This window comes from Oncorhynchus keta, chromosome 34 (assembly GCF_023373465.1).
Source record: "Oncorhynchus keta strain PuntledgeMale-10-30-2019 chromosome 34, Oket_V2, whole genome shotgun sequence".
NCBI classification, from domain to species: Eukaryota; Metazoa; Chordata; class Actinopteri; order Salmoniformes; family Salmonidae; genus Oncorhynchus; species Oncorhynchus keta.
The window spans coordinates 25,888,774-25,915,975 of record NC_068454.1 but is presented as its reverse complement, the minus strand read 5'-3'; the positions used below and the strand labels follow the sequence as shown (position 1 = coordinate 25,915,975).

At 41.0% G+C, this 27,202-nt stretch overlaps 2 protein-coding genes and 1 non-coding gene across 4 annotated transcripts in view; 1 reads left to right on the top strand and 2 right to left on the bottom strand.

The window, feature by feature from the left end:
• The window catches only part of LOC118366869 (pre-mRNA-splicing factor CWC22 homolog), a 54,468-nt gene extending 45,732 nt beyond the window's left edge, over positions 1–8,736 (bottom strand). Inside the window, exons 1-2 of one of the 2 annotated variants that reach the window (XM_035749663.2) lie at positions 8,528–8,736; positions 6,721–6,811 (exon numbers count right to left, since the gene is read on the bottom strand). In XM_035749663.2, coding sequence (XP_035605556.1) covers positions 6,721–6,793 — 73 coding nt within the window. In that variant the 5' untranslated portion in view covers positions 6,794–6,811; positions 8,528–8,736. Of the gene's footprint in view, positions 1–6,720; positions 6,812–8,180; positions 8,293–8,527 lie in introns of those variants that run through there. The other variant, XM_035749661.1, reaches the window with a different exon arrangement.
• LOC118366870 (ubiquitin-conjugating enzyme E2 E3-like) overlaps positions 8,553–27,202 on the top strand; it is a 181,088-nt gene continuing 162,438 nt past the window's right edge. Inside the window, exon 1 of the mRNA XM_035749664.2 lies at positions 8,553–8,586. Coding sequence (XP_035605557.1) covers positions 8,568–8,586 — 19 coding nt within the window. The 5' untranslated portion in view covers positions 8,553–8,567. The remainder of the gene's footprint in view (positions 8,587–27,202) is intronic.
• LOC118367949 (U7 small nuclear RNA) lies at positions 23,810–23,866 on the bottom strand. Its single transcript, XR_004822213.1, has one exon. It is a non-coding gene; the product is annotated as a U7 small nuclear RNA (small nuclear RNA).

Below are 27,202 nucleotides of genomic sequence, written 5' to 3'. Positions count from 1 at the left end.
TTCTGAGAGTCCTTTAGGTGCCTTTTGGTAAAGTCCAAGTGGGCTGTTATGTCCCTTTTACTGAGGAGTGGCTTCTGTCTGGCCACTCTACCATAAAGGCCTGATTGGTGGAGTGATCCAGAGTGATCCAGAGATGGTTGTCCTTCTGGAAGGTTCCCCCATCTCCACAGAGGAACTCCGGAGCCCTGTCTGAGTGACTATTGGGTTCTTGGTCACCTCCCTGGGCCCTTCTCCCCTGATTGCTCAGTTTGGCTGGACGGCCAGCTCATGGCTGGAGTTTCTCTCTGACATACATGGTCAACTATGGAACCTTATAGACAGGTGTGTGCCTTTCCAAATCATGTCCATTCAATTGAATTTACCATAGCTGGACTCCTATCAAGTTGTAGAAACATCTCAAGTATGAACAATGGAAACAGGATGCACCAGAGATACATTGAGTCTCATAGCAAAGGGTCTGAATACTTCTGTAAATAAGGCGTCTGTTTTTATTTTGTATACATTTGTAAACATTTCTGAAAAATTATTTTTTGCTTTGTCATTATGGGGTATTGTGTGTAGATTGTTGAGGATTTTAAAATATTTCTGTAATTCATTTAAGAATAACTTACAAAATGTGAAAAAAAGAGAAGGGGTCTGAATACTTTCCGCACTGCATGTCTTAGATTCATTGTGCTTGCAGATTTTTTTTATTTAACGGGGTGGATCAGCTTTAACATTGCAAATACATTGTGGCTTCCCTCAATGTAATTGCCTGCATCATTTCCAATCCCCCATATATACATTTTCTTTATAAATATATTACTTTAAAACATATTTTAAATATATTTTCCATTATCTTCCCCCAACTAACCCTCCCCTAATGGACAACGACACAGACTTCTACTCACAGCTTATACATTTCATGGACACTATTGTTTGTTTTTAATCCCATCCTTCAGCTCCCCTCAACTCCTCCCATCCATCTCTGAACACCATCCAGTTTTCATTTGACATTTTCAGGTGTGCAGTTAAAAAAAAAATAATCAAAATCTATATACATTTTACGGATACAGTATATTTTAACATCAGTGAGCTTGTTTTTTGTTATTTTTAGTCCCACCCTTCAGCTCCCCTCAACCCTTCCCATCCATCTCTGATCTCTCTCTGTTTTGATTTATATTTGACATACATTTCTTTCAATGGCGCTGTTTCACCAAAATTCTGAACCTTTCTATTCTCATAGTTTCTACAGATTGTAAAACATTTTTTTTTGCTAAGAGTATTATTATATTACACTTGTCTATTGTTGAACACGTTGAATGTGTTGTTAATGAAAGTGGGATATGGAAATGTGTCTTGAGAGTCTTTTACAATATGTAAACAATATACATTCAGACCACAAGCAATCGACACGCAAACAAGAATGAAAAGGAGCGAGAGTGAACTTCAACTGACATTCAGTTAATGCTCTATTTGAGAACTGACTGTGCTGAAGGCTTAAGAACAGGAAGGCTGTATTAAATAATTGATGAAGTGCACTGTAGTGACCTGCTGAGATAGATCCCTAGTTGGACCAGTCACTCATCTCCTGCCCAGTCCCCAGCTCATTCCTTCATGCCTGTTGGCTGATTTCTAAGTAGACTCTGACAACGTTAACTTAGCACATCATGCAGTTATTACAGCAAACGTTTTCAAGAAACAATGAAACATGAAAGTTAAATATTGTTAGAATTACTTCATGCGCTGTCTATGCATACAGCGAGACAATTACAAAATCACATGAGAATAAGAGTGGTCTACTAATTTCATAGCTGGAATCCCAAAGCAGTGCGGAGTGTCTTGCAGGCAACTGCCATCAAAGTTAAAAGGTGTGCCAAAAGGTCTCCGACAGCAATATCAATTTCTAGATGCTACCACAGCACTCGGCTCTGTTACACACACACACACACACACACACACACACACACACACACACACACACACACGAGAGAAGACTCTGCAATGCATTGTTGAGAATTGGCACTGTGTGATTTGCATAATAACAATTTTAATATTCAATGTTGACACTGGAATAAAATGTTATTTGTCACATGCGCCAAATACAACAGGTGTAGTAGACCTGAGTGAAATGCTTACTTACAAGCCCTTAAGAAAAAAAGTGTTAACTGCATTGTTGGTTAAGAAAGTATTTACTTAATAAATAAACTGAAGTAAAAAAATTAAAAATAAAGAGCAACAATAAAATAACAGTAGCGAGGCTATATACATGGGGTACCGGTCCAAAGTCAATGTGAGGGGCACCTGTTAGTCGAGGTAACTGAGGTAATATGTACATGTAGGTAGAGTTAAAGTGACTATTCATGGATAATAAACAGAGAGTAGCAGCAGCGTAAAAATGAGGGGGTGGTCGACCGATTATGATTTTTCAACGCCGATACCGATTATTGGAGGACCCAAAAAGGCAGATACGGATTTTATTTATATACACACACATACTACACATGACAATTACAACAATACTGAATGAACACTTATTTTGACTTAATATAATATATAAATCAAATCTATTTAGTCTCAAATAAATAATGAAACATGTTAAATTTGGTTTAAATAATGCAAAACCAGTGTTGGAGAAGAAAGTAAAAGTGCAATATGTGCCATGTAAAAAAGCTAACGTTTAAGTCCCTTGCTCAGAACATATGAAAGCTGGTGGTTCAATTTTCCCAGTTAAGAATTTTAGGTTGTAGTTATTATAGGAATTATGACGCGTCGACTATTTCTCTCTATACCATTTGTATTTCATATAACTTTGACTACTGGATGTTCTTATTGGCACTTTAGTATTGCCGGCATAATCTTGCGAGCTGATAGGCTTGATATCATAAACAGAGCTGAGCATTCAAGTATTGCTAAGAGCTACTGGCAAAAAGCAGTAAGTGTTGTTTAAATGAATGCTTATGAGCCTGCTGCTACCTACCACTGCTCAGTCAGACTGCTCTATCAAATCAAACTTAATTATAACATAATAAACACAGAAATACGAGCTTTTGGTCATTAATATGGTAAAATCCGGAGACTATCATTTCGAAAACAAAACGTTTATTCTTTCAGTGAAATACAGAACAGTTACACATTTTATCGAACAGGTGGCAACCCTAAGTCTAAATATTTCTGTTACATTGCACAACCTTCAATGTGATGTCAGAATTATGAAAAATTCAGGCAAATTAATTGCGTTCTTCACACAGTTCGCAACGAGCCAGGCGGCCCAAACTGTTGCATATACCTTGACTCTGCTTGCACTGAACACAAGAGAATTAACACAATTTATCTAGTTAACTTCTCTAGGGTAGGGGGCAGCATTTGGAATTTTGGATGGAAAGCGTGCCCAAATTAAACTGCCTTCTACTCAGGCCCAGAAGATAGGATATGCATATAATTGGTAGATTTGGATAGAAAACTCTAAAGTTACCAAATCTGATAAAATAGTGTCTGAGTATAACAAAACGGATTTGGCAGGCAGAAACCTGAGACAAATCCATTCAGGAATTAGGATTTTTTTGTTGTTGCAGTTTTCTATTCAATGCCATTACAGTATCCATTGACTTATGACTCAAATTGCAGTTCCCTATGCCTTCCAACAGATGTCAACAGTCTTTGGAAATAGTTTCAGGCTTGTATTCTTAAAAATGAGGGAGTAAGAGCAGTCTGAATGAGTGGACCCTGCCATGTCACAGAGCTTTTTCATGTGTGCGACCGAGAGTGCCTTTCTTGTTTACCTTTTATATTGACGACGTTATTGTCCGGTTGAAATATTATAGATTATTTAAGCTAAAAACAACCTGAGGATTGATTATGAACATCGTTTGAAACGTTTCTACGAACTTTACGGATACAATTTCGATTTTTTTTTGTCTGCCTGTTGTGACTTTGAGGCTGTGGATTACTGAACAAAACAGAGGTTTTTGGATGTCAAACAAAAGGAACATTCATTGAATAAATTAATGTCTTCTGAGTGCAACCATATGAAGATCATCAAAGGTGATTAATTCTCTCTCTATTTCTGACTTGTGTAAGTAACTCTTCTACTTGGCTGGTTACTGTTTGTAATGATTTGTCTGCTGAGCTATGTCCTCAAATAATCGTACGGTATGCTTTTACCGTAAAGCATTTAAATCTGACAGCGTGGTTGGATTCACAAGAAGTTCATATTTAAACATATGTAAAATCTTTGTATCTTTTCTGAATTTCTATAATTAGTATTTCTGTATTTCAATTTAGCGCTCTGCAAATCTCACTGGATGTTGGCATACCCTAGAGAGGTTAAAATAAATTAATGTTAGCAGGCAATATTAACTAAATATGTAGGTTTTTAAGAAAGGCATTGAGGTTTATGGTTTGTTACATTTGTGAAACGATTTGGCTTTTTTCGCCAGCACCGCATTGATTATATGCAATGTAGGACAAGCTAGTTGAGTAATATCATCAACCATGTGTAGTTAACAAGTGATTATGTGAAGATTGATTGCTTTTTATAAGATAAGTTTAACGCTAGCTAGCAACTTACCTTGGTTCCTTGCAGCCACAAGGTCCTTTTGACACTGCACTCACGTAACAGGTGGTCAGCATGCCACGCAGTTTCCTCATAACGCCAATGGCCATAATCGGCATCCAAAAAGGCTGATTACCGATTGTTATGAACACTTGAAATTGGCCAATTAAAATCGCTCGACCTCTAGTTGGGACAATGCAAATAGTCCAGGTAGCCATTTGATTAGCTATTCATGAGTCTTATGAACAGTCAATGACTAGAGGCTGGAATCAGGCTGGATGGCAGGAAGCTTGGCCCCAGTGATATATTGGGCCGTACACACTACTCTCTGGAGTGCCTTGCGGTCGGAGGCCGAGCAGTTGCCATTTTAAGTATCTGAGGACCCATGTCAAATCTTTTCAGTCTCCTGAGGGGGAATAGGCATTGTTGTGCCCTCTTCACAACTGTCTTAATGTGTTTGGACCATTATAGTTTGTCTCATTGTTGTCAGTGATCAGGCCTACCACTGTTGAGTTGTCGGCAAAAAATGACAGTGGAGTCGTGCTTGGCCATGCAATCATGGGTGACCAGGGAGTACAGGAGGTGACTGAGCATGCACCAGATGGGCTCATGTGTTGAGGATCAGCGTTGCATATGTGTTGTTACCTACCCTTACCACTTGGGGGTGGCCCGTCAGGAAGTCCAGGATCCAGTTGCAGAGGGAGGTGTTTAGTCCCAGCGTTCTTAGCTTCGTGATGAGCTTGGTGCTGAACGCCGAGCTGTAGTCAATGAATAGCATGAATAGCATTCTTATGTAGATGTTCCTTTTGTCCAGGTGGGAAAGGGCAGTGTGGAGTGCAATAGATTGCATCACCTGTGGATCTGTTGGAGCGGTATGCAAATTGGAGTGGTCTAGGTTTTCTGGGATAATGGTGTTGATGTGAGTTTTGACCGGCTTTTCAAAGCATTTCACGCCTACAGACGTGAGTGCTTCGGGTCAGTAGTCATTTAGGCAGGTTCCTTGGCGTTCTTGGGCACAGGGACTATGGTGGTCTGCTTGAAACATGTTGATATTACAGACTCGGTCAGGAACAGGTTGAAAATGTCAGTTGAGACACTTGCCAGTTGGTCAGCGCATGGTCAGAGTACATGTCCTGGTAATCCGTCTGGCCCTGCGGCCTTGTGAATGTTGACCTGTTCAAAGGTCTTACTCTCATCGGCTCGTCCTGTAATGATGCTTTGCCTGTGTGATGGTTCGTCGGAGGGCATAGCAGGATTTAGCAGGAAGCGTCCGGGTTAGTCCCACTCCTTGAAAGCGGCAGCTCTACCCTTTAGCTCAGTGCGGATGTTGCCTGTAATCTATCGCTTCTGGTTGGGGTACGTATGTATGGTCACTGTGGGGACGACGTCATCGATTAACTTATTGATGAAGCCATTTGCAACCAAAAGATGGAAAGAGGAACGTTCTTACTCTTTGTGCAAGAACACAAATAGCACAAGTCCCTACTGGACTGCTGTGGGGGGGAAATGCAACAGCTCTAACCCTATTCTCTAACCCTACTTTTGCCCAGAGCCCCATGAGCCCTGGTCATAATTAGTGCACTGAATAGTGAATAGGGTGGCATTTGGAATACAAACCCCTGGGTGTTACAGAGGAACTAGTTTTAAGGGACTATCAGCAGCAGACAGCACATTCTGTGCTCTGACAATTTTCAAATGCCCTTGGGTTGAGGGCAGCTTGTGCTGCTCTGCCCTCTCTATCATCCCTCACTCTCCTCTAACTCAGAGCAGAGGAAGGATTTGCAACAGCTTAACAGAAGGGATGATTGAAAGCATTATCTGGACAATAAGAGAGGCTAAAACTAGGCTATAACTGTCAGTGATGAGTTTGAGAAACCATGGAGACCTGGAGTGTTTGATCAGATAAACAACAGATGGTTGATAGCAGGATCCAAGGTTCAACAAGACCAGTGCAAAAAAATATATATGGGTTCTTCTCAACAGAAACTGATCGTTGATAGCCTAGTTGTTCACTTTTTCCACCAGTCAAGGGTTTATTTTGTAAGTGATAAGATTTCATCACACATTTTAAAACAAAAGGAAGCTTTTTAGATGTTTATCTTGGCCTATTACATAGATTACAATTACAATTTATCTTCAGGTGACAAAACCTTTGTTTATCTGAGGAAAAAGTCATTTCCACTCACTGCTGCTGCTCTGTTGTGCCACATCGTTTTCCCCCTCTCCTTCCTCTGATGGGCTCCTGCGGGGCTGACCCATGCCACTAGACCTGGAATGCTGGAGGACGTACAGAGGACACAGCTGGTTTAGACTACATGGATATCTGAACTGAAGTTTGATGTTATGTGTTATGAAAGCAAAGGGCCTGGAAACAAATGGTAATGCAAGCTGCTCACAGAATAAACCCCTCCTTGAGCAGAGACATTAAAATGCATAACAGCAGGCAAATTAATATCATTACTGAGATCACGTTGTAGGCCACTGGGCCAATGTGCTCTGGCTGCCACTAGTGGAAGGAAACTGAAATCAGAAGCTGTAGTGTAGAGGTTATATAAACACAGGTTATAATAAACCTGAAGGAAGCTAAATTAAGCCTGCAGCTGATATGAGGTCATAGGTGTTTGTTGATTAGATAGATGGAGGCACATAAACAACAAGTAGCCTATATGCACCAGCAACACCTGTATCTGCAACCACAAAAGTACAAGACATCTCAAAGGAAGTGGTCATTTTCCCTTCAAACATTACATAAAGGTTGCCACTTTCCAACCATGCTGCCTCTAGCTCAGCTAGCTCAACCAAATGCAATGTGCTCTATCAGCAGGACTGGCAGGCCTACGCCTGTCTAAGCTCATCCCTCGTGTGTTGCTGAGGCGGGTGTCACTGGGCTGAACCAGTCCCTGATGGAGATGGATAGGGAACTGGGTAGGAAAGAAAAAGGCAACTAATAGTAACAACCCACGGCTACGCTTTGCTGCTAGATGCTTTCCACTGCATAAATGAAATGCGTTATGAAATGAGACTTTGTCTCTAACATTCAATGACAAACTGCCATGCTGATGAGAACCTAACAATGGACATTTGTACATAGGTGAGACACCCGTCTGCAGATAGCTAACGTGAGACACTGCCATGTTCTGTTGATCAATGTGTACACAAACATAGCTTGCTAACAAAACCCTAGTAGCTGGCGACACACTGACAATCAACACTGACCACGTTGAACAAGACGTTTGGACTGAAATGTACACCGTTGTTCCATGTTTCTGTTATCATATTTTTGTTTTATGTGGCGTAGCTAGCTAGCTAACATCGATATGAAACTAGTTAGCTGCTGCGAGCCATTTTATGTTTACCCAACAATAAAACATTAACATTTTACTGACCAACGGACTATCTAGCAATCTAACTAACTACCCAGTAACTAACTAGTTACATCGAGGAGAAACAGCAACTACCCCCTTGCTACATGGCTAGTGTTTAGCTACAAATGCGCTATCCTCCATGTGTGCCACTTCTTGCATTTGAGAAGCGCGATAGATAACTTTGCTAGCCTGGCTAAAACCCAACTTGGAATAACTAATACTTCCGTATTCATGTATGGTCTTTTATCTTTCGTGTATTTATATGAGTGTAAACTTCTTACCTCTTCTTTAGAAGTAGAGCTCAACTCCACTGCTAAATCGTTGTCGTTTGTCTTTGTAGCCATTTCCCCCCCTGTCCTTTTCCGCAAGTTTTGCTACGGATAGCAGTAAGGGCCAACAAGAACGCACGTAAACGCGAAATCAATGAGGCCTACTGTTCTAATGTAATTTGCAAGCGAACAAATTAAACAGCAAAGTAAATTAACTATGTTGCCGTACATCTCATATTACGATGTAACAAGTGCCCTGTATGATGATCTCAGATATGAGGATTAGTGATGCGCTGATTTACTCAACCCTGTAGGGTGGTTTAGGGTCGGTTCTCAAAGGGATACTTTAGCTACTTTACCTGATTCAGACGAACTCGTGGATATCATCTGTTTGTCTCCATGTCCAGCACAAAGGAAGGTAACTTTGCGAGCTGATAGAGTACCACAGTATGAGTCATAATACCAATAAAACCTAGCAGTCAAACAGGGAAATGGTTCCAATCGTTTTTCCACCATACATTTTCCCATAGGGGATTTTAGAAACACTTAAGATAAGGGCCGTGTTTCATGTAGGCATACCCTGGTGTGTCGTTATGATAACCGTGTAAATCTCTCTAGGGGAACGTGATTTTTATCAATATATTCACCTGTATTCAACACCCCAAAATGAAATGCTAATTAGCTGCTAATGTGGCTATCATAAAGAACTATAAATGCCATGATGCTCTGGGCGAGACTGACGAATCGAGGCAAAGGTAAGAATCTCTGGATTAGCTCTACTTTTAGCTAAATGTAACAATAAATTGGCAACATTTCTTGCAATTGACAATTCTGAAAACTGTCTTATGCAAGTTTTAAATTGTCACAACTTTTAACAAAAGTGTCAACTTGAGATCACGGCAGTAGCTTGCAGGGATTTCTAGTTTTGCACAATGTCTCCTTTGATGCTAATTATCATTTTTAGAATCAGAGAGTAAATAGAGCCAAATATATTAATTAAAGTCACCTTGTCTGAGAGAGATTTACATGGTTCTAAAAACGTCACACCATGGTAAGCCTAAACAAAACACATCCCTTATTTGAGGTGTTTATAAAATCCTGTATGGAAAAAATTGTATGATGGGAACCATTTCCCTGTCTGACAGCTAGAGTTTTATTCAATGAGAGAAAAGCTGGGTGAGAAAGGAGTTGGGTTCAGTTGAATCAGTGAAGGTAACCTGTAGTGGACTTGTGATATTTGTTTGTCTCTTCTGATCAGAGGGAGGGGGTGCTCCTTCTCATGCAACTTGGGTCAAGATTTGTTTCTTACTTTGCTCTTAGGAACAGGGCACCATTGAAAGGAATGATTTCTGGGGTAGCATTAAGTGTGGCGATGGAGCAATTGAAGTTGAAGATTCCTGGTGTTTGTAACGCCCATCGCTTGGTGCGTCGCAGACCCTGTGGAGAGCGTGGTAAAACAGAGGATTCACTGCCAGTCCTTTTTGAATTTTGAGTCCGTCTTTACCTGACAAAGTTTGTGCCGAATCCACTGTGTTGTTTCAGGTGTAATGTTTATGGCCATGTCGCAGCAGTGTGTAGGAAGGAGATTCCAAGATGAGGGAAGTGTGCAGAAGGGCATGGGACAGAGGACTGTGTAGTTTTGGTGGATCAAGTTGTGCGCAGGGAACTGCCTACTTTCAGATGGTTTAAATAGAAACTGAAATCTGACTGTAGCACAGGAGGTTGATGGCACCTTAATTGGGGAGGACGGGTTCTTGGTAACAGCTGGAGCAGAACATTTTTAGTCAGGAACAGAAGTGGAGAAATATTATTTTTCTTTTAGCATCTTGAAAAAATGTGAACCTGTAGAGGGGCTATCTTTATCAGCATCATAAAAGCTGATAGTATTTCAACCCCATAAAATATGCATCCAAGCCGAACTGAAATCTTATCTGAAACATATATGGGACGTGTTCACAGTTTTCTATTTCCTGACAACCCTCAAACTGATGTATTCCCCTTTTTTTTTAGTTAATGCATTTTCCTTCCGGACTCTAAACGTCTTTGCTCTGTGAAAGAAGCAGAAAACTTGACCTTTTCCAACTAGATTGATACGTTCATTCTATCGATTTATGACATTCTAGTGATCAAGGGTTTATTTAGTCTTCTAGGGCAACATATAATGACAGAAGAGAAGCTGCATATATCTAATTACAGACAAGTTAACTAACAAATAGCAAATGGGGGTATAGTTATCTGACCCAAATGTATTACTTGGGGCTCAGGCAGATTGGGGCTACTCTCTGGCAGATTACATGGGCTGCTTTATTTAAGTAATATTTCATTCTTTATTTTTCAATATTTTCTCATTGTTTCTGTAATCAAAAAATACAACTAACATTTAAATTAAATTCTTTAAGAGTCCTGTGTAGTATTTTAGTATTTTTATACTTAGCGAAAGGCAATTGATAAGCATAAAAAAAATTGTCAGATGGAGACTCCCAAGTAGCTCAGCAGTCTAAGACACTGCATCGCAGTGCAAACTGTTGCTACAGATGCTGGTTCAAGACCTGTGCTGGCTGCGACCGGAATGTCCTTGTCCCATCGCGCTGTAAGGACTCCTGTGGCTGGCCAGGCGCATGCACGCTGACAGGTGTATGGTGTTTCCACCAACACAAAATATTTTTTGTGGATGGGTAAAATTTGTATGTGTAAAATCTATAATAGTAATGTTTAAAATGACTAAATCTGGTAATTTTGTATACATTTATTTAAATTTGCATCGGCCATCTTCTGGAGGGATTCTGGTAAGATGCCAGAAGAGTCGGCTGAATTCCGGTAGACGGAAACGGCCGGATGTTCTTGGGCCTATTCTGGGCAGTCATTCATTTTGATTCCGGGCCGAGTCCAACACCCGATTCCGGGCTGATTCAATCAGTTCTGACCCCTGGAAGAGGGCCGCTTCTGGGCCGATTCCTCAATGCCAGCTGGGAAGTAAAATAATTTGATCCAAAAATATGAATTCATGGAATTAGCCTACTTATGCATAGGACAAAAGCTTTATTGTTATATAATAGATAAGGTAATTAACTGCGGTCCTTCCACGGGGTACAGAAATTCATACTTTTGAGAAAAATGTTTATCGAATACAACCACTGACTTTTTCCTAATTTGTGTTGCTCAACTCAGCACGAATGTGCATGTGCCAATTGAATATCAGCTTATGTACATTTGAAGTCGGAAGTTTACATACACTTAGGTTGGAGTCATTAAAACTTGTTTTTCAACCACTCCAAAAATGTATTGTTGACAAACTATAGTTTTGGCAAGTCGGGTAGGACATCTACTTTGTGCATGACAAAGTAGTTTTTCCAACAATTGTTTACAGACAGATTATTTCACTTATAATTCACTGTATCACAATTCCAGTGGGTCAGAAGATTACATACACTAAGTTGACTGTGCCTTTATTCAGCTTAGAAAATTCTAGAATATGACGTCATGGTTTTAGAAGCTTCTGATAGGCTAATTGACATCATTTGAGTCAATTGGAGGTGTACCTGTGGATGTATTTCAAGGCCTACCTTCAAACTCAGTGCCTCTTTGCTCTTTGCTTGACATCATGGGAAAATCAAAAGAAATCAGCCAAAACCTCAGAAAACAAATTGGAGACCTCCACAAGTCTGGTTCATCCAATTTCCAGATGCCTGAAGGTACCACGTTCATCTGTACAAGCAATAGTACTTAAGTATAAACACCATGGGACCACGTAGCCATCATACCGCTCGGGAAGGAGATGCATTCTGTCTCCTAGAGATGAATGTATTTTGGTGCAAAAAGTGCAAATCAATCACAGAACAAAGAGCAAAGGACCTTGTGAAGATGCTGGAGGAAACGGGTACAAAAGTATCTATATCCACAGTAAAACGAGTCCTATATCAACATAACCTGAAAGGCCGCTCAGCAAGGAAGAAGCCAATGCTCCAAACCCGCCATAAAAAAGCCAGACTACGGTATGCAACTGCACATGGGGACAAAGATCATACTTTTTGGAGAAATGTCCTCTGGTCTGATGAAAAAAATATATAACTGTTTGGCCATAATGACCATCGATATGTTTGGAGGAAAAAGTGTTAGGCATGCAAGCTGAAGAACTCCATCCCAACTGTGAAGCACGTGGTAGCAGCATCATGTTGTGGGGGTGCTTTGGTGCAGGAGGAACTGGTGCATTTCACAAAATAGAGGGCATCATGAGAGAGGAAATTATGTGTATATATTGAAGCAATATCTCAAGACATCACAGGAAGTTAAAGCTTGGTCGCAAATGGGTCTTCCAAATGGACAAAATTGTGGCAAAATGGCTTAAGGACAACAAAGTCAAGGTATTGGAGAGGCCATCACACAGCCCTGACCTCAATCCTATAGAACATTAATGGGCAGAACTGAAAAAGCCTGTGCGAGCAAGGGGGCCTACACCCCTGACTCAGTTACACCAGATCTGTCAGGAGGAATGGGCCAACATTCACCCAACTTATTGTGGGAAACTTGTGGAAGGCTACCAAAGTTAAACCATTTTAAAGGCAATGCTACCAAATACTAATTGAGTGTATGTACATTTCTGACCCCCTGGGAATGTGATGAAAGAAATAAAAGCTGAAATAAATTATTCTTTCTACTATTATTCTGACATTTCACATTCTTAAAATAAAGTGGTGATCCTAACTGACCTAAGACGGGGAATTTTTACTAGGAATAAATGTCAGGAATTGTGAAAAACCGAGTTTAAATGTAGTTTGCTAAGGTGTATGTAAACTTCTGACTTCAACCGGTGGTTGTATTCAATAAAAGTTTTTTATGAAAAGTGTAAATAGGGCAGGTGTAAACCACAACTTTACTGACTTTTAAAATCACTTTGTTGCTGCAGTCTGGGCATTGATGTAGAAGAGGTTCTCCTTTGGGGTGTTGTTGCAGACTCTCTCATTAGCTCTCTCGTTCACATCATGAAGGACTGTGAGGTGCTTTATGTTGCATGATGCTTCACTTGGCTGACTGATGGCCTCGGCCCCAACAGCAGCATATGTGCTTGCTCTTTATCCAGCTGATTGTCTGTTCTTTTGTGAGCTGCTTGAAGTTAGCACAATCATTGAGAAAGTGCTTGGTGTTTTCACAGTAGGGACAGACTTTTCCTGTGTCTTGGCGGCTTCAGGATCGGGGTTTGTTTCTGGAGCAGGAGAGGCAGAGTCTGGCGATTTCGTTAGTGTAGAGGAGAATGGTGGATATTCTGAGAGGGGGTTTGTGTTTTCTGCGCTGATCCTTCCCACCGTTACTGGTGAACACAGACCCATCTTCCTGGATAAGGATTTCGTATTCCAATGAGTCAGCGAAGTCGAGTAGTGTGTGAATGTGAATTTTTAGCTGGTGGACAAACCTCTTGAAGTTGGACCTTAGGTCATGTGGGAGCTTTCCTGACAGCCGGGAAACGTTGGACCCCCTCCATGTCACCTTTCCTTCCCAGCTGATCCAACATGGACACCAGGGAACAGATTGAGTGCCAACATACGGAAAGCCTTACCATCTCCACTGCGAATTTCAGGGCCATCCATAAGCTCAGCGACGCAGAGCCAGCTGATGTGGTTGTCCATACTGCTTAGTGAGTATATGGTGTCTGAATATGGGTAGCTGGAGTTACTGTATGAATCTGCGATCAACAGGGCAGGGCCTCTTCCAGTCTCAGGTGATTGGTGAGGATCTGGAACTTCAACCTTTCGGTCGTATCTGCTGACAGATGTTCTCTGTAGCTATTTTCATACGTGCAAACTCTTTCGGGCCAGGATGGAAAGTCTGGTATGGTAGGAAGTATGTTTTTTTTCTGGTTTGGGTGCACCATGGAGAACTGTGATGATGGGAAGCAGAACGGTGGCAGTCAGGCGAGTAGTATTCTCTATTTGATCTGTCATAGTAGTCCTGACATCGCCAGGGGGGTTTCAGGGTTCCCGCAGAGAAGGGTGCCAATGTCTGTCTTCGGTGTGATGGTGCCGTCTGCTTGGGGCTACAGAGTGGTCAGGTGACACAGCTGCTGCTGATCTGGAGGGGGCCTGTGCCATCTCTGAGTGTCTTATGTGCTCTCTGAGTGCCACAGCCACAATGTTGGGGTCTGATGAACACACATCCTCATCTTTGTCTGGAGGTTGGCTCCTTGTGTGAGGCGCAGGTACTGGTCTGTCTCTGATGTGCATCTTCTGACTTTGGTGTTGCTTAATGGTGTGTTGAGATGTGGTTGGCCATGGTGTCTGTAGCTGAGTAGAATCTGGAGCCTTGAGTTCTCGCACCTCATAGTGAAGTGTTTCATAGTCATCCTTGGGGGCCTCATGGCAGTTCTATTATTGTTTCTGATTGTTCTCTTGCCTTGCGCAGGAGGGCTGCATTCTTCATTTTTATGTTTTGGTACGTAAACCTGTACTCGTGCAGGTGGCTAACCTCGCTGCAAGGTACTTGATTTCTTGCTCCATCTCTCTGAAGGTGACAATCCACTCACAGGGACTGCTGCTGGGTGAGGTGGAGAGTGCCTGATCATAGAAGTCTTCTTCTTCTCTTTGGTTGGACGTAGCAGTGCGTTGCAAGGTGCCTAATATAACCTGAACCTCTCAGGTCAAAATCTATCACATTATCTGGGAGGCAAGTCTCACGCCGGGGCTGCGTGATAGTTGGGTCAGGCTGGTGCATCCTCTTGATTGTGGTGGTTCCTATATCCGGCTCTTCTGAAGGACCATGTAAAATAGGGCAGGTGTAAACCTGTGTTCTGATAGCTAAGCAAGGTTGCTGTGTTGGATATTGAATCTGGCCCACCAACAAAATTATTGGCCCCCCAAAGCCCCAAAATGTATTTAGAATTTTATAAACATTTTATAAAAATACAAATTTTTTAAATTCTGACCCGAGATATCAAAAAGTTCCAAATGCAATGTCCCAAGAAGGAAGTTACTCTTCCTAAATAATGCACAACTACATTTTTTACTTCATTCATGAGGAGAGCAAATGCAGGAGACAGTTAACTAATAAAGCAGGAAGCAGACCATTTTGTGGTGTTGCAATGTAAAGCTGCCAAATATTATTTGGCCCCCCAAATTAATTATGTATTTTTATATCAATAATAAAAAATCTGACCCGAGATGCAAAAAGTTCCAAATGCAATGTCCGAAGAAGGAAGTTACCTAAATGCTACCTAAATAAATGCAATAGTTAAATTTTTACTTCATTCATGAGGAGAGAGAATGCAGGAGACAGTTAACTAATTGGCTCCCGAGTGGCACAGCTTTCTAAGGCACTGCATCTGTGCTAGAGGTGTCACTACAGACCATGGTTCAATTCCAGGCTGTATCACAACCTGCCGTGATTGAGAGTCCCACAGGGCGGTGCACAATTGGCCCAGCGTCATCCGGGTTATGGTTTGGCCGGGGTATGCCGTCATTGTAAATAAGAATTTGTTTTTAACTGACTTGCCTAGTTAAATAAGTGACTTGACAGTTAACTAATAAAGCAGGCAGCGGACTATTTTGTGGTGCTGAAATGTAAAGCGGCAACCGCGTCCGTACTGGTTCCTGTCCTGAGTCTTAATTGTATTCATAGAGGAAATACTTATTTTCCACCATCATTTGCAAATAAATGCATTAAAAATCCTACAGTGTGATTTTTCTGGATTTTTTCCCCTAATTTTGTCTGTCATAGTTGAAGTGTACCTATGATGAAAATTACAGGCCTCTCATCTTTTTAAGTGGGAGAACTTGCATAATTAAATAAAACTAAATACTTTTTTGCCCCACTGTATAGGGAGCCATTTGGGATGCATTCGAGGTCTACTGAGGTCCCTGTGGCCAGACAAACAGCTCAAGTCCTGCTGTGACCTCAGTGAAACGCAGACACTATGGTCTAATTCAATTAACCAGCCAGCCTGGCAGTGGCAGCTAGGACATGTCACTGTGCTTCCCTCCCCTAGCCTTAAGCACTCTGTAATGTGATTGAATGCCACCAGGCAAAGGCTTATCATCACACAGACGGGTTTAGAGTTTGTTTGGGTCACTGGCTTCACCAAAACAAACATAGCTAGGAATACTAAAATTAAGGATCCTGGATTTCTCATCAAATAAATACATTTGTTTCATGGCTTTATCTTGAAAATGTGAATAGACACGCATCACAACCTCAGTATCCTCTCATCCATCCAGGCACTCAAAGACAAATGCTCCCTCCCTAAGGGCACTCCAGGATTCAGCTATCAACTAATGCTCTGTGGGTTATAAAAGTAAAGGCCATTTTCTATTCCAGCCTAGTTTATTCTATTATTTTGCTGTTGTTTATATACAATAGGTTATACTAACATCTAGTACACGGTATTTAGTACAGGGACTACAGGAAACGGAGTTCACCCACATCAATGGTGCTGTTTTGGGGAGGTTCGAGAGCTTCACGTTCCTCAGTGTCTACACCACTACGGAATTAACATGGTCCATACACCCACACAGTTGTGAAGGAACGACAGCACCTCTTCTCCCTCAGTAGACTGAAAAGATTTGGCATGGGCCCTCAGATCCTCAAAATATTCCACAGATCCACCATTGAAGGCATCTTTACTGGCTGCATCACCGCTTGGTACGGCAACTGCAAGGCACCCGACCGCAAGGCGCTACAGAGGGTGGTGAGTACGGCCAAGTACATCACATCATTCCTGCAATCCAGGAACTCTATACCAGGGGGTATCAGAAGAAGGTCATAACAAATTGTCAAAGACCCAAGGCATAGACCAGGGGTATTCAACTCTTACCCTACGAGGTCTGGAGCCTTCTGGTTTTCTGTTCAACTTGATAATTCATTTCACCCACCTGGTGTCCCAGGTATAAATCAGTCGTTGATTAGATGGGAACAATGAAAAAAATGCTTTGGAATTGACTTCGAGGTCCAGAGATGAGTTTGAGTGTCATAGACTGTTCTCTGCTATCGCATGGCAAGTCTGGAACCAACAGGACCCCGAACAGCTTCTATCCCCAAGCCATAATACTGCTAAACAAGACTGCTAAATAGCTAATCAAATGGCTACCCAGACTACCTGCATTGACCCCTATACTGACTATGCACACACACTGGACTCTACCCACACACTCACACATACTTACCACTAACACCCCAACACACACATGTATGCACACCATACATACATACATGCATACATGCATACATGCATACATACATACATACATACATACATACATACATACATACATACATACATACATACATACATACATACATACATACACACCGTACACTGCTGTTCCTGCCTATCATCTATCCTGTTGCCTCGTCACATTTTCCCTACCTACTGTGCATATGTACATAGCTACCTCAATTACTTCGTACTCCTGCACATTGACTAGGTACTGGTACTCCCTGTATATAGCCTTGTTATTTTTACTTTATATTGTTATTCATTATTCACTGTGTATTTATTCCTCATGTCACTATTTCTATTTTTCTATTACATTTTCTATCTTTAACTGCATTGTTGAAAATTATCCATAAGCATTTCACTGTTAGTCTACACCAGTTGTTTACGAAGCATGTGACAAATATAACTTGATTTGATATAAAACATTTGTTTTACACTCTGCAACTCTGCAGTGAATGGCCTCCATAATATAGGTCTTTTGGGAGGGAATACTGTGTCTCTGTTCGCTCATGGACGTCTTTGGCATTTTCTCTGGCTGGAGTGAAAGAGCAATGCCTCCAAGGCTGCCTTTCTCTCCTCCGTGGCACTTTGCTCCTTAAACAGATCATTGTGAAGGGACCTGTGTTACATTGGTGTTATTGTTATTCTCTCCCTTGACTTTTTCCACAAGGCAGTTAGTGTCAATAGTGTTAATGTCAACGGATATGAAACATATATTGCAGTTTAGGGCGAACTAAGCTGTCCTCCACATTCAGTGGCTGAGCATTCCACAGATGATACATAGAAGGAGCAGTGTTGACATGTTTTATTGTCAATATTAAGCCATGAAAAGCAATTATTAGAACACAATAAATGTGACCTGATGATCAAGAAACATTTTAAACCATACGCATCTCTTGATGATTCATTATAAGCAATACAAGATTTTTATAGTATAACCCAAAAGAGGAGATGCCTAGAGAATAGATCCTTCTCTATTTATATAATATTTATGTCTCAACACAAAGATTGGTATGATGGATGTGAAGGGAATGTTTTTTTTCCAGTCGCAAAATGTAATGCATAGTAATAGACTTCACTATTACTTAGCCAATCTATCATTTTTGTTTTGTAATTGAGCTGCAACCATGACATGAGCCATTAAAGACACAACACTGTCATCTACTGGTCATAGTGAAATACACTGACATTATATCTGTGCCATAAATCAAGACTAATCGACCTCCTGTCTCTTGAAAAGTAATATCTGGCTGGTTCTACATTACAAGTGGTGAGATCATATTTAGCATTTTATCTTATTCAGACAACGCACTGTGTGCTTTGAGGCTGAATCTGATGGCTTCATCACAATGTATTTAATAATCCACTGTCAATATTTACCATTGATGCACAGTGGAGAAAAGGAAAAATGGATGTTCTGTGTATTAAAGAGACCACCAGACAATGGATTGCATACTCGTATCAACCATAAAAGAGTCTCATCTATAGTCTACTGCTACTGTCTATCAAGCAAATACAGTGTCTCTTTATCTTTACTTTATTAATATAAAGGAAATATAATTTCCTGAAGCGAATATTAGTAGCTAACAACCGGTAGGCTTGAGTGAGCTAGGCAGTGCACGTGAGGGTGAATACCAAAATAAACCTCTGGCCCACGATCGTATGTGGATCAGGTTACCCCCACACATCGCTACACACGGACACACAGGGTCACACACTGACACACACACAGACACTTGTGAGTAGCAGCAGGACAACTCCTCATTGGTCTCTGGTTGAGGAGTCAGAAGCTGAAAGGTCATGGAAGTAATGAATAGCACCGTTCCAGCCAATTGATTTATAGCTGAGTGTGGATGGGGGCATCAGAAAACCTATCTAGAAATCATACGTTTATCCACTGTGTGGGTCTCTGACTCTGCCTCTCTATTGGTCCATCCTTTCTCTCTTTGTCTCTCTTTCTCTCTCTCTCATTTTAACATTCATAGAGCAAGAAGGCACTGTGCTCTGGTCTCATGGTTATTTCATACAATTACTGTGCTTAAACTTTTGCCTCATTCCATCCTTCTTCCTAAATTAAGACATCTGATTTTGGTTTACTGTTACTCCTGTCATTTGGTGCTTTTCTAAGACTATCACTGGTGGTGGTATCCTAAAAAATATGAAGATGGAAAATGAAGAGGAAATAAATTTAATGAAATTTAGACGCAACAGGATAGTGTTGCTTTTATGTGACATTAAAAAAGGATAGATCAAACCAACACCTGTTACAGTAGAATAGAAAATAATTGCGGCCTATATGATCTTAGCACTATGTAGGTATGAATAAACGCCTCTTCTGGACTGTTTAAATCTCTCTCCCACATCCATTAAATATGGCTAGTAGGTTTTAACGGCTTTAATGATCCAACATGTTTATTCCACGGCTGTACCGCTGCTGGCTTTGTCCCAGATGGCACCCTAACTGCCCTCAGTTTTTCACAATTCCTGACATTTATTCCGAATAAAAAATCCCTGTCTTAGGGCAGTTAGGAACACCACTTTATTTTAATAATGTGAAATGTCAGAATAATAGTAGAGAGAATGATTTATTTCAGCTTTTATTTCTTTCATCACATTCCCAGTGGGTCAGAAGTTTACATACACTCAATTAGTATTTGGTAGCATTGCCTTTAAATTGTTTAACTTGGGTCAAATGTTTCAGGTATTCTTCCACAAGCTTCCCACATTAAGTTTGGTGAATTTTGGCCCATTCCTCCTGACAGAGCTGGTGAAACTGAGTCAGGCTTGTAGGCCTCCTTGCTCGGACACACTTTTTCAGTTCTGCCCACAAATTTTCTATGGGATTGAGGTCAGGGCTGTGTGATGGCTACTCCAATACCTTGACTTTGTTGTCCTTAAGCCATTTTGCCACAACTTTGGAAGTATGCTTGGGGTCATTGTCCATTTGGAAGACCCATTTGCGACCAAGCTTTAAATTCCTGACTGATGTCTTGAGATGTTGCTTCCATATATACACATAATTTCCTCCCTCATGATGTCATCTATTTTGTGACGTGCACCAGTCCCTCCTGCAGCAAAGCACCACCACAACATGATGCTGCCACCCCTGTGCTTCACAGTTAGGATGGTGTTCTTCAGCTTGCAAGCCTCACACTTTTTCCTCCAAACATAACAATGGTCATTATGGCCAAACAGTTATATTTTTGTTTCATCAGACCAGAGGACATTTCTCCAAAAAGTATGATCTCTGTCCCCATGTGCAGTTGCAAACCGTAGTCTGGCTTTTTTATGGCGGGTTTGGAGCAGTGGCTTCTTACTTGCTGAGCGGCCTTTCAGGTTATGTCGATATAGGACTCGTTTTACTGTGAATATAGATACTTTTGTACCTGTTTCCTCCAGCATCTTCACAAGGTCCTTTGCTGCTGTTCTGGGATTGATTTGCACTTTTTGCACCAAAATACATTCATCTCTAGGAGACAGAATGTATCTCCTTCCTGAGCGGTATGATGGCTGCGTGGTCCCATGGTGTTTATACTTAAGTACTATTGTTAGTACAGATGAATGTGGTACCTTCAGGCATCTGGAAATTGTTCCCAAGGATGAACCAGACTTGTGGAGGTCTCCAATTTGTTTTCTGAGGTCTTGGCTGATTTCTTTTGATTTTCCCAAGATGTCAAACAAAGAGGCACTGAGTTTGAAAGTAGGCCTTGAAGTACATCAACAGTTACACCTCTAATTGACTCAAATGATGTCAATTAGAACACCAGAAGCTTCTAAAGCCATGACATCATTTTCTGGAATTTTCCAAGCTGTTTAAAGGCACAGTCAACTTAGTGTATGTAAACTTCTGATCCACTGGAACTGTGATACAGTGAATTAGTGAAATATTATTGTAACGTCGTTCTTCGTTTGTCGAAAGAGATTCGGACCGAAATGCAGCGTGGTGGTTACTCATGACTTTAATGAACAAAGTGACGCATGAAATAACTATACAAATATGAAAACGACAAACGGAACCTGAAACCTAATTACAGCCCATCTGGTGAAACTACACAGAGACAGGAACAATCACCCACAAAATACAAAGCGAAACCAGGCTACCGAAATACGGTTCCCAATCAGAGACAACGAGATTGAGAACCGCCTCAGGCAGCCAAGCCCATACAACACCCCTACTCAGCCGCAATCCCAATAATACAAAAACCCCAATACGAAATACAACAACATAAACCCATGTCACACCCTGGCCTGACCAAATATATAACGAAAACATAAAATACAATGACCAAGGCGTGACAATTATAAGTGAAATAATCTGTCTGTAAACAATTGTTGGAAAAACTACTTGTGTCATGCACAAAGTAGATATCCTCACCGACTTGCCAAAACTGTAGTTTGTTAACAAGAAACTTGTGGAGTGGTTGAAAAATGTGTTTTTTTTTAATGACTCCAACCTAAGTGTATGAAAACTTCCGACTTCAACTGTATATAGTGCACTACTTTTGACAAGGGCGCAAAAGTAGTGCACTATATAGGGAATAGGGTGTCATTTGGGATACACGACGATGTGTGTGTGTGTGTGTGTGGTTTCGTTTTACTATCCTTGTGGTTACCAGAAGTCCTCACAAGGATAGTAAAACAAGGGAAATTCGGACAAGCGGGGATATTTCACCGGTCCCCACTGGAAAAAGGATATTTTATGCTTGGGGGCTAGCTTTAGGGTTAGGGTTATAATTAGGGGTTATGAGTTAGGGTTAGGGGTTAGGGTTATGGCTAGGTTTAGGGTTAGGGTTATAATTAGGGGTTATGAGTTAGGGTTAGGGTTATAATTAGGGGTTATGAGTTAGGGTTAGGGTTATAATTAGGGGTTATGAGTTAGGGTTAGGGTTATAATTAGGGGTTATGAGTTAGGGTTAGGGGTTAGGGTTATGGCTAGGTTTAGGGTTATAATTAGGGGTTATGAGTTAGGGTTATAATTAGGGGTTATGAGTTAGGGTTATAATTAGGGGTTATGAGTTAGGGTTATAATTAGGGGTTATGAGTTAGGGTTATAATTAGGGGTTATGAGTTAGGGTTATAATTAGGGGTTATGAGTTAGGGTTATAATTAGGGGTTATGAGTTAGGGTTATAATTAGGGGTTATGAGTTAGGGTTATAATTAGGGGTTATGAGTTAGGGTTATAATTAGGGGTTATGAGTTAGGGTTATAATTAGGGGTTATGAATTAGGGTTATAATTAGGGGTTATGAGTTAGGGTTATAATTAGGGGTTATGAGTTAGGGTTATAATTAGGGGTAATGAGTTAGGGTTAGGGTTATAATTAGGGGTTATGAGTTAGGGTTAGGATTAGGGGATAGGGAAAATAGTGTTTTTGAATAGGAATACGTTTTTTGGTCCCCACAAGAATAGTAAAACAAATATGTGTGTGTGTGTGTGTGTGTGTGTGTGCACATGCAAGCATGCGTCTGTGTAAATTCTTGTGTGTGTGTCATTAGACTACAAGTACACTGGAGGTGAGCCCTGCGAAGCAAAATAAATGGTGTAATACAGAATATGAAGGTTAGTTTTATCAGACTATTCCTCAGGGCTTGGAGATCTAATGGAGGGAGAGGTGTTGCTGCTCTGCTGTTCACTGTATGAAAGGGAAGCATTTCATTTCAATTTGAACGCACAAAGAGAAGGCACTGACTGTGACCTCTGTGAAAAATTGTGTGTGTGTGTGTTATGTCCAGAGAAGGCCAATTAAGAGATATATTCAGAGATATTCATACTGGAGCTGTTTAGTGATTTGCATCTGATAAAGCTTTGCTTGAGATCTGACAATTTCCCAAATTTAGCAACCTTTTTGAATAAATTGAATTGCGTGTGAGTATACCACAGGGAGTGAGGTGTACCTGAACGGCATACCAATACACTGTTAACAGTCTACCTATACACTCTCTTATTATCCACATAATTAATTGTCCCTTGGTAAATATGTGATAGAGAATGTTTTGAAATGACTGGTTTGAACTATGACAAGTTGATCAAGATGAGTCTAGCCTATATTTTCAACATAAGGGGCCGGTGTTGTAGGCAGAGATTAAAGAACAACTGCCCCCCAGAAAAAACTTCTAATTCAAAATCGACTACAAAGTCTAAATAGGATCATTCTGGTCATAACCCAGTGTAGTGTTTTTGTGGACTTTACGGTAGTATTTACTGTATTATACTATAGTATTGACAGTTAACTATAATATAAAACTGGAGTAAAATAAAACTGTAGTATATACTATTAATGTCATGATTTTGCAGATTGTAGTATATTTGAGTATTTACTGCAATATTTTTGCGGACTGTAATATACTGTATTATTTACTGTAGTGTTTTTGCGGATATTACTGCCATAAATACTAAAATACTGCAGTATTTACTATAGGGTTTTTGTTTTATTATCTTTGACATAGGCTTTCTCCTTGAGTAAACCTACTGGAGAAATACTAATAGAGCAAATGTTCTAGAACCTGTAGGTAGGTAGGACTGGGGTCTGAATGGATAGTTTAGAGCTTCTGCTCTTTTCTATAGCCTGTAGGTAGGTAGGACTGGGGTCTGAATGGATAGTTTAGAGCTTCTGCTCTTTTCTATAACCTGTAGGTAGGTAGGACTGGGGTCTGAATGGATAGTTTAGAGCTTCTACTCTTTTCTATAACCTGTAGGTAGGTAGGACTGGGGTCTGAATGGATAGTTTAGAGCTTCTGCTCTTTTCTATAACCTGTAGGTAGGTAGGACTGGGGTCTGAATGGATAGTTTAGAGCTTCTGCTCTTTTCTATAGCCTGTAGGTAGGTAGGACTGGGGTCTGAATGGATAATTTAGAGCTTCTGCTCTTTTCTATAACCTGTATCTTCTTCGAGTTTTTATTGGCAGATTCGCAACCAACTGAAAGGTGCATACACCGCCACGTACTGTACTGGAGTGTGAGGCCAGTCACAGCCTACCTATACTACTATATTCTCTTAACAAACCCTGAATTTCTAACAAAATCAAGAATTCCCAACAAACCTCATCCCTTCCACCCAAAATACCACTCAAATCCCAAAACTATAACCTGCAGGGAACACAATATATGGTCTATACTTGTACTGTAGGTTTCTCACTTATGGGTGGCACAGTTTGGGATATGGGGAGGGGAATGGGCAGGGTATATGCAAATTAAATACTGTATTAATTACTATAGTGAAAAAGCGTAGTGTTTTTGCGGACATTACTGTTGTATTTACTACAGTGTTTTTTTGTGGATAATACTGTAGTATATACTATAGTATTCTACGGTATACTACAACATTATAAAGTAAGTATTACATATAATCAAGGGTTACTACAGTGTGTAGTATGGTACTATACAGTATACTACAGTTCCTACAGAATTATACAGTAAGTTATTTTGTGTACTATAATTATTCTCCACAATTTCGATATTGTCTCATCGCTGCATTTCCCAATGGGCTCGGGAGGTGAAGGTCGAGTCATGCGTCCTCCGAAACATGACCCGCCAAACCGCAATTATTAACACCTACCCGCTTAACACTGAAGCCAGCTGCACCAATGTGTCGGAGGAAACATTGTTCAACTGACAACCGAGGTCAGCCTACAGGCGCCCGGCCCACCACAAGGAGACGCTAGAGTGCGATGAGCCAAGTAAAGCCCCCCCGGCCAAATGCTGGGCCAAATGTGCGCCGCCCTATGGGACTCCCTATCACTGCCGGTTGTGATACAGCCCGAGATTGATCCCGGGTCTGTAGTGACACCTATAGCACTGTGATGCATTGCCTTAGACTGCTGTGCCACTTGGGAGGCCCCCAGTACTGTATTATTCCATAGTAAACTGTAGTATTTTTGGTCACACTTTATTTGGATAGTCCAGATTTTCCATCTGAAGATGCTCATACTAGTCATACTATATGTTGATAAGCAACTGCTTGCTAAGGTTATGGTTCGCGTTCGTTAGGTCTAGCAAAAGGGTTAGGGTAAGGGTTATGACAAAGGTTAGGGTTAGCATATAGTTAGTTGAAATGTTACTGATAGTCTGTAGATTGTCCATCTGTAGATGCTAGACAGACTATCCAAATCAAGCGTTACTGTATTTTTTCATATGGGAAAGTCAGTCTCACATTTGAATTCAGTCATGCCGCTAGCATTTCTTAATTAACCAAATAAAAAATGAGGCCAAATCAGGAAGTTCAGTCACCCTTTAAAGGTCAACTGCCTCTTAGAGCCAACATCTCTGGTTTTAAACATCAAACATACATTTACTCCAAAGTGTCAATAGGATAATTTTGGTGAGTTTGTCACGATTTACAGGAGCGTTGGTGCTGTATTACTGTATTACTTAATGCTCACTTTCGCCAATGATACCCAATTGCCCAGAGACAACACTGGGGTCTGCCCCCAGTTGCGATGTGGACATTTGTTGTCAAGTCTTCATATGGGTCTGATCAAAGAGGTTGGTGGCACATTAATTGGGGAGGACGGGCTCATGGTAACGACTGGAGCGGAATTTGTGGAATGGTACAGAATACATCAAACACATGGTTTCCATGTGTTTGATGGCATTCCATTTGCTCTGTTCCACCCATTATTATGAGCCGTCCTCCCCTCAGAGCCTTCACTGCTTGATCAGCATGGTCTTCATTCACCCAGAGATTGGCCAAACAAATTAGCTTTATCCTGTCAGATCCAACAATTACTGTCTGCTCACATTAGGCCCAAGAGGGAAGGGAACATAAGTGTTTTCTCTAGTGGGTTAGCAGCAACACAGCCCTGGTCATGTCCTCTTCATCTATCTACCCCGTGGTGACTTTGAGAACTAAAGCCTGTTGGGCCTAAGAATCCTAACCTGGTTCCAGATCAGTTTGTGCTGTTTTGCCACAAGTTTGTGCTGTCTTGCCACAAGTTTGTACTGCTTTTGCATGACAATAGAAGTTGGCAAAAAACACAAACTGATCTGGGACCAGGCTACAAGAATCCCTCCAGCCCTCCCTGGTGGAGGGTTTGGCCTAGCTAGCAGGACAGAAAGATCACTGCCTGGTCCAATATCTTGCTTAGATAGTCTGCAGAAACAACCAAGGTCAGGGGATGGAAATGGTGTAACTGACTCAGAGCTGTCTCTCCTCAAACACTGACAGATGAATGATGAGACTGATCCACAAAGACAGAATAGGACAGTGGTAGAGGGTCACCGAGAGAGCTAGGAGGGAAACTGCTCTGATGGCTTTAAAAGGTGGTTTATGAGGATCTAAACTAGACAAGATATGTGATGGATATATTGATTGTTCATCCCTCCGTCAGCAAGACATACTGAATACTGTATCTGCACTGTAACAACAATTAGGATGTACCCAAGTCCTTGTGATCAAAACTGTAGTGAACTGCTGTCCAATCATCAACAATGTAATCATATCCTGTATCCTTTAAGTGGAGTCGGTGGACAGACACTTTACACTTCTACTAACCACCTTCAAAGTCCATTATCAGCCTTACCTAATTAATATAACATACATTGTTGCGTTGCTCCTAAGCAGGGCGAGGGCATAAGAGAGGAGGGTTCATTTCATGCCAGTAAATTCAACTTTAGAGGCGTTGCCGCTTTGGTATGGCTTTTATTTGTTTTAGATAATTGCCTTAATGAATGCTTAACCCATGTACAGTGCCTTGCGAAAGTATTCGGCCCCCTTGAACTTTGCGACCTTTTGCCATATTTCAGGCTTCAAACATAAAGATATAAAACTGTATTTTTTTTGTGAAGAATCAACAACAAGTGGGACACAATCATGAAGTGGAACGACATGTATTGGATAT